The sequence below is a fragment of the Gossypium arboreum genome, chromosome 11 (assembly GCF_025698485.1).
Source record: "Gossypium arboreum isolate Shixiya-1 chromosome 11, ASM2569848v2, whole genome shotgun sequence".
Lineage (NCBI taxonomy): Eukaryota > Viridiplantae > Streptophyta > Magnoliopsida > Malvales > Malvaceae > Gossypium > Gossypium arboreum.
The window spans coordinates 121,450,307-121,460,988 of NC_069080.1; the positions used below are offsets into that span (position 1 = coordinate 121,450,307).

Genomic DNA, 10,682 nt, shown 5'->3' on the forward strand with positions numbered 1-10,682 from the left:
TATGAGGAGGACACACAGAAACACTCAACAAACTTCGTATGTTTTTAATCACTTTGTAAAATGATTGCTGTGTGCATGGTTGAATGTTGAAACTTTTGAATCAGATTAAAGACCATAAAGAATTCAAGAGTGGAATAGAGGAGGTGGGGAAGGAGGAGGCGCAGCCGAATAAGTACCTAAAGGAGGTGGAAATAGTTGGATTCTTGGGGCAATCAGTGGAAGATGAATTTGTTACTTACTTGCTTAAAATCTCCATCAAGCTTGAGAAGATTGTAATTCATGGAAAACTGGAAAGAATGACACAAAACTTGGCCCATCAGCTCATGAAAAACCGCCCTGGAGCTGAATTAGTTCAACTCTAATTCTTTTTTGTCATTATCTATATTTATAAGGTTCGATTAAATCTTATCTCGGTTAACATGGGCATTGTAGCCAATAGAGGAGGGCGTAGATTTGAGTGCACTGAAGCACATTATTCTCCTATTTATGGGTTGATGAGAGATTATGAGTAGTTCTAGATATTGTGTAAAAAAATAAAAACATATATGATTAAAACTTATAATAATAATCATTCTTTTATATGTTTTTAAGTTTTTATTTTCTAAGTGTTGAAAACGTTATCAATGATTATGTGCTTGTTTGTTGTTTGCTGAAACCCAGAATTGTTGTTTCTTCTAGTTTTTCTTATAGGATAGTGCCAAACAAGTCTGCAAGACGAATGCTTCATTGATTAATACACTGGAATTATAAAAGTTTTACTAACACACCCGATTGGCTTCTACTTGATTAATTATACTTTCAAAAAATAATATTTGTTAATTATTTTTAGGGTAAATTACATCTATGATCACTATTGTTTACCTCAAGTTATATTTTAGTCATTTATATTTGAAATGTTACATTTTAGCCACTTATATTATTGTGTTGTAACATTTTAATCACTGAGCCGTTAATTGTCGTTAACGGTGTAACAGTAAATTGACGTAGTACGTTGAATCTGTAACAGTAAATTGACGTAGTACGTTGAATCATCATTTTAAACAAAAAATTTAGGTTAAATTATATAATTGGTCTTCATATTTTTTCGTTTTAAACCATTTAATTTTTTTTATGTTCATTTAACTTTTTTTTCATTATTTTTTATTCTTTTCTGTCTATTTTTCTACTACTTTATTTCTTTTAACATATCGTAAAGTTGAATTGACAATGAAGAAAGAAGCATGGTATGGGTTTATGGATTTTTCAATTGAAATGCAATAGAACATGTTTTAAAGAAGTAAGAAATTATAAACTGTTTTTTGCTAAATGGTTAAGTGCTGTGCGGTAATACCTGAGATCCGGATCCAACAAATCGGATCAAAGGGTGTTACAAAAACATTGATTATTTGCTTATTGTATGCTTGTTTGCTATTTGTTCAAAACCCATTATTGTTCTTCTGGTTTTCCTTATAGGATGCCCTTAAAATATGGATTTGGATAGTGCCTTAGAAATTTGTAACACGAAAGCCTCACTGATCAATGTTTGGGATTACAAAACTTTTATTAACACACAAGTAAACACATTCTACTCTATCGAAATGGAGCCAGAGGGCCAGGACTACTTGGGACTTTCAAGTTCCTAAGCTCTTTACAAACATGATCCAACATTCCCAGAAAGTCTCTTACGATCACGAATATCCTTAGCGGATTTGCTTCATCTACTTTGCTCACATCTCCATGGAAATATTCTGTGATTTCTCTAACATGTAAAAGAACTTTATGTTCATCTTCTTCCAGCTCCTTTAGATTCTTCTCTGCATAATCCAGGAAGGAGTTCATCGAACGAACGAAATTCCCACTTTTTTCGTCTGTTGATAGCTCTTCTCGAACTAGATGTTGCAGTTTGGCCTTGCCATCTGATAGGTTTGAGACAGAACTTGCAAGAACATCGAGGTCAACTGTTGCTGTCTTCTTGACATGGTAAAGTTCGGTACTTAAACCCGAAACAAGGTCTAGTCCCATTCTTCTGTAATCTTCTTCTTTTTCTTCAGCTGTTCTGGTTTTGTTTCGCTGGTTGATCTTCCCCATAATGCTATCTGAGACTCTTATTCCTTCCGAACGAACAATCTCTTGGACAACAAAATGGAGCAAAGTAGTCTTCCCATCAGTTCCTTTCACATCAGCAAGCTTAAGGAGGGCATCAAGCTTGAACGCTCTAGCGCCTCCTCGGATTGTCCCAACGTTCATTCGATTGCCAGTTTTGAGTACAGCTTCAAGTAACTTTAAGAAGAGTCTGCTTGATCTGAGTTCCCTGCAGGCTTCCTAGTAGAACAAGGACAAATTTACTAATGCTTTTTTTACCACAACGTATATTATATGAATTACGGCTTGATGCTTACCTCCAGCATTGAAAATGAGCTTTTAAGATGAATAACCTCGTCATCGAAAGTTTCTCGGTAAAGCATAGCTTCGGCACGTAAAAAGGCAAACGGAACACTTAGAAGCACTTTAACAAACTTCTCAGCAGACCCCAACTCATTGATATCTCCTTTGTAGCCATAAAGCTTAGCCTCTTCTTCCTTGGTGGGTACCATTTTCACTAATGCTTCTAATTGTTGTAAAACCAATCCATTTCCTGCTTTTTCACCAGAAAATAATAATCATGGGAATTTTGTTCTTAATAATAAGCATTTCAGGCAAATAAAAAAGTAAAGGAATTTCAGAGTTATACCTTTCATCAATGCATTGCAAGCTTGCTCAGCTGTTACATTCAGTGCTTTTAAGAGAATGGTTATGTTCTGCAATCTCTTGGGCTCAAGTACATGCTTACTTGGAGAAGGGGTTTTGCTTTTTGTTTCATCATTCTTCATTGGATTTTGAATGTTGTATCCGAAAAGTGACTCCATCATTTCCTCATCCAATCTGTTTGATGTTATATTGGTATATCAGAAAGGTATAAATTTTGTATACAAAGAAAAGAATAAGAAATAACTTACTCGAATGAGCTTGACCTCAGCTTGTCCCATACCATAGACCTGTCTGGTGCAGCTCTCACTTTGTCCCAATGAAGTGGCTTCAATTTTGGCAATGGAACACCATCTTTGCCTATTGGTGAGTACTGTGGAAGTTGGGGTGGTGGAGGAGGTGGACTTTTCAGAAAGGGAGGTGGACAAGGTGGTGGAGGAATGACACTAGGTGGACTTGGTGAAACAGTAGAAGGTATTCTAGGTGAATACGAGGTGTCAACCAAGTTAGCTTCGTTTTGGTTTAGTCCTAAAGAAGAATCTGAATCCCTAGGTGTTTCATTGAGCAATGTTGAAGAACTTGAACTTGAAGTTCTCATTGTTGCTCTAGTTGTTGCTGTTGAGACAAAACTTAAAGGAGCAACACGCTCAACCGGAGGGAGAGGAGGCAGTGGCGGTGGTCGTGGCGGTGGGGGCGTGGAATGCTGCGGAGATGGAGATTTCTTTGATACATCCATGGGAATGTCTGATGTGTCATTAAGACTACCAGCCGAAGCATTGGAAAGCCTAGCATTTGGTGAATGGGAATCAACAAAGGAATGAAAAGATTCATCATCAGATGAATGACATTCCATGGGAATTATTTTGTCAGAAACTGAGCTTTTCCCATCATCAGAATCATATCTTCCTGATTCTACATCTTCATGGACTGATGTAATTTCCCTTGTTGAACATTCTTTGCTATGATTTGGTGATGTTTTCAAACAAGCTTGTTGCTGCTCTAAGCTCACTCCCAAGGAATTAAGATAAAAAAGATCAATGCTCGGATCTAAACTCACTTTGTTTGATGAATTTTGTGAACTCAAACACTTAGATTTCCCTCTGATTCTTCCTGTTTTCATTGATTTCCTTTTGTACTTCCTGATTTTGCCACAAAAACAGATTACCCCAAGAACACAAGCTAAAGAAACAGCACCTACAGACACAAGGACTGGAACCAGAAACCTTTTAACTCTTCCTTTATCTCCATTTTGTTCATGAACTTTGTAAGGTTGAGGCTTGGAACTTGACCAAGGCGGTGGAGAATGGAAATGGGAAACCTTCGGCACTGCTGGCGCTGGTGCTGGAATTGGAACTGAAACCTCAGCTTCAATGTTTGGTAATGGAGAAGGAGATGGTGTGTAACAACATCCATTAACACCCTTTAATGGAGTTCTTGTTTTGGTACTGCTTTTCAGTCCAAGTAAAGCTCTAAACTTTAGCACAATTGAAGCTACTTTTACTTCATTATCATCCTGTCCTGAAACTTTCTCAATCTTGTTCTCATTGCCCCCACTTCCCTCCATGAAATACAATTGTTGTACCCAATCAACTCTGAACCCCTCTGCTGTATACTCCATTAAAGCATCAGCAATCAAAATGTAAGAGCTTTGCAATATGAGTATGATGAAAATCATGTGAAGAATCTGAAAACCAAAACCCATGATTTTTTTTTCCCCAACTACACCAATCAAACCTTTTTTTTTTTCAGCTTATAAATGATAAATCTACTTTCTTTTTGTTTCTTCTTCCCCACTAGAAAAAGAAGAAAATTTATTTTGGTACTGTATAAGTCTTTAATGCTACTCCAAGGAACCCCTGATCCTGGCAGTTGCTGTTGTACTGAACCCCTTCTTTATCTTTATTTCTCACCTTCATAAAATCTCCCATTGTCCTGCAAATCACCTTTTAATGTGTAGAGGTCAATTTAACCCTAAACTTCTATTTTATTACTTTTATTCTGATATGTTTTCTATTAGCAGAAAGCTAGCACATAATTTCTGGCTTTTCTCTTTATTGCTCATTCATCTCATCATTTTCTTCAAGGTTTTAACTTTTTAAGACCCATTAATACCTGAATCCATGGTCTTTGCAATTTAAACACTGTTGTTCTCTTTTTATAATACTAAAGTCCACTATAAAAAGGTCCTAAACATGAAACCTTAAAAAATATATATATGTAGGGTCCTATTCTGTTGGACTTGGCTAACCCTTGAAAGCATAAGTTTTCCCCCAACCCCCATAATTAAAAGATGAGAGAGAGAAACAGAGGTTGAAAAAAAAATGGTTGGTAATGTTTTAAATTCTTGAATTATGAAATTAAAAGCCATGCAAGTCCAAAGCTAGCTAGGCTTTTCAATGCTGCATTATGAGGGAGCTAAATCTATTAGACTTGTTTTTCTTTTTTATTTATTAGTCCCTTTCTCAAGCTTTTTTTCAAGGTTTGCCTTTGTAACTATCAAGGTTTAATAATAATAAAAAGAACCCCATGGTATCAATGGTTTGGTGGTGTTGATGTTGATTTCCAGTAATTGTTTTAGACCCTGTTTTGTCACTTCACCCAAATAAAAGATTTGAAGATAAGTATATGATATCTTCAAATCAGACCTGTTATTGACCCCAAAAAAAAAATTCCTGTTAAAGTACTTGACTGCACATTGATGCCAAGTCTTATATCATACATATCTTCAAATAATGGGAATTTTGAGTAGAATTTAAAATTTTATGTGATTTAAATTTAAATTTAATTTAATTTGATTTCATCAAATTTATTAAATTCAAACTTATAATAGTAAAGCAGTCGATATATTTGAATATTACGAACTTAAAATAACTTAAATATAAAATTATTTGAATGAAATAAATTTTTGAAATCCAAAATCAACATTAGAGATCTAAAACAAACTCAAAACTTCAACTAAAATAAGGTGGCAAATCTGATATTACTGATAAACGTATTTAGGAATTAGGATAAGATTAGTTATTATCTTAAAACTTCACCTTTAAAATTTGTCAAATTGTGGTTTTGCTCCTCTACTATATCTCAAGTCTTGGGATTTAATCATTTTATTTTAATTTGATAAAATTTAGAGTTTAAACCCTCCATGTTTTATATTGTAATTAGTTAGCTCTAGTATTAAGTGTTAACTATTCCACTTAAAATGTAAATGTGGATTTTTCTTAAAAACACAAAAATCTATATCAATAAAGATAAGTTGGAAGGATGTTTTAAGAAAAAAATTATATATACATTTTAAATACACTATTAATTATTTGGATTAATTAATTACATTATAAGAGTAGAAAAACTAAAATTATATCAAATTAAAGTATAAATACCTAATCTTAAATTTGAAAATAATAAAGAAACCAAAACTATAATTTGGATTCAAACTAGTACGTATATTGAACATCTCAAACTAACATGCATGTCAAACATGAATATCTCAATGAGACCAAAGATTCAAAGTGGCATAGTTTTTTTGTAACCCAATATATGAATTTAACAACTTGTACTTACTTGGTATCTAAACTTTTTTCTAAGTATCTAACTAACACCGTTAAAAACATTTACGTGGTATTTACTACCAATAGTATAGTGACACGTGACGGCCTCACATTTTGATACGTGACAAAATTAAATGGCTTTTTTATTCTTATTTCATATCACCATATTATTTATTTTCAATGTTATGTTATCAGATATAATTTTTTTTTCAAATGCTAAATAATTACAAGTTAACCCTATATATTAACCTAAGAGAATCTATTTCTACCGTATTAAGCTAAAACCTGCCATTATCAGTACTGAGACTGTGAGTAGACTATGCAAAGTGTCTGCTTTTACATACATTTTGTGACTGATCTTGTTTAACATATGAAGTACAATTTCACCCAACAAAAAACGAAAACAGATTAAATAAAAAGGAAAAAAAAGATCTACTAGTTGGAATTGTGCTGTCATACATATCTCACACCACATGACATATCTGAAACAAAGTGGAGCCCATTGTCAACCATAAGCCTCCAAACAGGACCAAACTTTAATACCTTCCAATTCTTCTTTGTCAGCACTGCAATGGAGGATTGGGGGATGTCCATTTCTTTACCTAAGAAAAATAAAACACATAAAAATTATGGGATGTACTACAAGGAAGAAGAATAAACAATACATAGAGTCATGTTAAAGAATGATGTACAAAAAACTAAAATACAAAACTATGCAAGATAATCAAAGGAATCCTATGCTACGTTGCTTTCAGGTTTACTCCAAGTTGGTGCCCAATTTTATGTACATTTTCAAACAATTACATCTCTTCTAAATTCCAATTGAGTAATTGTAAATTGGGTGCCTACTACTTTAATCAATTCTTCAATATCTAACATGTATTCTTCGCATTTATTATGGAATATATTTAAAGCTTAATGAATATGTAGCTTAAAGAATATATGAATTGATTTAATTGGTGGAGTATGTATTAAAGTTAGAGTCTTGTCAGATGTTATATAGTGATGTTATGGGTAATTAAGAACTAAAACGAATTCGATTGAGTTTTAATTTGATTGATATTGATATTATTATTAATGTGGGAGGACGTGAGTTCGAGTGTGCTAAAACGTATTATCTTCCTATTTAAAGGTTGGGGAGGGACTATGGGTAATTTTAGATATTATATTAAAAAGAACATATATATATATATAAAAGAATCTATAATGAAATTAATATTAAAAAAATTTTAAGAATTTTTTTTTTGACTCAATTTTGGATGGAGACATGGACTTGAAACAAAGGCATTGGGCCATTCATGTGTACTTTAGGGGAGGGGAAAACGGCCTAATGAATGTAGTGATAGGCCTTCACTTATACGAGTATATGACATTGGATTAAAACTAGTATTGTTATATATAGAGAGAGAGATCATAGATTCACTCTTTTTTTCTTTTTTTTTTTTCACTTAGATAGTAGCACCAGCACACACTAAAGCCACCTTGATGATAAACAAAGAGAACATCCCCAAGAAACAAAAGAAATATAGTTAGTCATTCTAAAAGTAAAATTGAAAAAAAAAATATTCATCATGAACCGAGGTTTTAATCGTTTATATAGAAAGGTCATATAAATATGTAAGATCCCAATTAATTTTCAGATACCTCAATGTAATCTTTCCTTTATTTTGTTAGTCTAAATAGTCAGAAAAATTAAGTATAAAAAATATTGATACGATTAAAGACCCAACATTAAATACCAGGCTTAAACTTCCTTTGAGATGTTATCCATCACTTTCCTACTATCACCCTCAGCTAGAAGTCTCGACATTAGTCCCAACATTAAACTTGGATAGGAGACAACAATTTGGTCCTTGGGATTTAGTCAAGAAAGATGGATAACATGTTGCACAATTTTCAGCCTCAAGTTTTTTTTATGAGCTTTAAATTGAGCCGCTTTGCTTACTGACAAATTCTATTTAGAACAAGGTACCTGTAATTAGAAAAAAAAAGTTTATTTTTTTATTAGTTAATGTTATTAGGTTTGAATTTTCATGATTTTGTTAATAGAATAAATTTAATGTTAATTGTAATTTTTAATCTTGTGTTTAATTTGTTAAATACTGTTCCTTAGTTGTGTCCATTATGACATTTTTGGATTTTAAGATTGCTTTTATAAAAGTTAACTAACTAATATTAGTAGTTAATTATAAATTTTATAAAATCAATATTAAAACTCAAATTAAATACTGAAAAGTTAATATTGTTATCTTTAAGTATTAAAAGGTATAGTTTTAGCTAAATACAATTATTACATTCATATTGGACCAAAAGAAAACATAAGTACCACATTTGGAAAAAAATTGTCACACTCAGTACCAAATGATGTATAAAGCGAAAATTAATGATGAGCTAATTTCCTATCTTCAAAAAAAAAAAACTTTTAATTTCCTTTTCAACTCAAATAGAAATATTGACACAAATATTAAAATATTAATATTTTATTAAAGAATTTAAATATCTAATTAATTACATGTTAATAATTAAATTAAATTACTAAAATAATATATTAATATTAAATATATTTCATTATTAGAAATTAAAAAGACCCTAAGTTATGGCTTATTGATCAAATGTTTACATTCTCTAGAAATAGCTCAAATTCAAATCATTGTTATACAAAATAAATTATTAAAATTATTGCGTTTTTAAAATATGGGTTTGTAATTGGTACATTAACAATGTACTTTTTAATTCACAAACAACTTTGAAAATTTGACATATGTCTCTTTTTTTTAATATTTTACTATATCCTCAGAGGACACTTGTCAACCTCTTAATATTACTTGGGAAGTCTAAAACTTTCACGAATAGTGTATTAAATAAAATTTCCTTAAAATATTATTTATATCAATAAATTTATTATTAAAACATTATTTTTATATTATTAAATAGAAATATTGAGATGAATATTAAAATATTAATTCTTTTAAAAGTTATTTATAATTAAACTATTAGAATTTACATTAATATTTCATATAGATTTATTTTAACAACAATATTTAAAGTACTATATTAAGGGTAATTATTTAATACATGACTTGTGGAATTTTTAGACTCTTTAAGCATGGTTAAAAATGTGACGAGTGTCTCATTTATTTATACTAGTTTCTAAAGCTATATGTGTTGCATACAATTTTATGCATTTTATTTTTAATTATTCTTAAAAATAATATATATTTTAATTAGTTTTAATCTATTAGTCAAATTCCTTATTATAATTAAAATATATTATATTATTTAACAATTCAAGTATAATGAAAAAAAATCAAATCATAATTAAAACATTTGCACCATATTCAATATACAAAATAATTGTTCTTGATGTAATTAATACAAAAATTTTTATTCAAAATAATAATTAATATACATAATCAAAATATATAATTTATTTTGATAAGTCAAAAATAATGCTAATAGAATTTACTATTTAAAATTGAAGTAATATAATTAATAAAAATTTAAATATTTTATTTTAATTAATAAAATTATACAAATTTGTTTCACAATGTGCTCTTTCAAATCATGATATAAAATTATATAAAAATCATGATATTATATTAGTTCATTATCAATTAAAATATTTTTCTCTCTTTTAGTGTCATTATTGTTTAAATATTATTGAGTATTACCTCATTGAAGAATCATCGCTTTAATATTTCATTTTTTTATATAATTCTAACTTATTAATGCTAAGAACCGAAATTTTAATTTATTAATATAACTTTCAAATATTATATTTTATCAATTAAAATTTTATTGTTGCATTTTGTGGGCTTATATGGCTGAGATTTGTGGGTTTTATTATTGCAGCACTTTGTGGGATCATTCAGAAATTTGTGGCCTCAGAATTATGAACCCAAAGTGCTAATTCAGATATAATATTATAAGGGTAAATTATACTTAAGGTCATTAAACAATTTTTAAGCTCACATTTTGGTTACTCATCTTTAAAAGGTTATAAAATGATCACTAAACTATTTGAAAGTTTTTATTTAAGTCACTAAACTGTTAAGTTTTTTTTTTTTTAAAGTTTCGGCTAGTAAGTTCTAAACGATAATTTGACGATTGATATGGTAGATCAATATTCATTGACGAGTAGAAGAACACACTTCAGATCTAAATCGATCTGATGGCCAATGTCGGAGATTGAAAAAGAAAGTTATTTGGATTTTGGTACATGAATTCATGACATTCAAAGTTGTTTCATGAAAAGAAACTGAACTGTAAAAGAGAAGGGGAATGAGATATTTTAACTGGTGCGATGCAAACAGAGAATGTCATATAATAGTGATTTTAACAGCTAAATGACTTAAAAAAAAACTTTCAAATAGTTCAGTTACCATTTTGTAACTTTTTAAAATTAAATGACTA

The 10,682-nt window shown here is 30.3% G+C and overlaps 1 protein-coding gene across 1 annotated transcript; it reads right to left on the reverse strand.

The window, feature by feature from the left end:
• Positions 1 to 1,491: 1,491 nt before the first annotated feature.
• On the reverse strand, positions 1,492 to 5,094 carry LOC108471309 (formin-like protein 11). The gene is made up of 4 exons (XM_017772947.2): positions 2,976 to 5,094; positions 2,711 to 2,901; positions 2,379 to 2,614; positions 1,492 to 2,301 (listed from the first exon to the last, which is right to left on the reverse strand). Exons 1-4 carry the CDS (start codon positions 4,424 to 4,426, stop codon positions 1,570 to 1,572), a joined length of 2,610 nt encoding a protein of 869 aa, XP_017628436.1. The 5' UTR covers positions 4,427 to 5,094; the 3' UTR covers positions 1,492 to 1,569.
• Between the last annotated feature and the right edge of the window lie 5,588 nt (positions 5,095 to 10,682).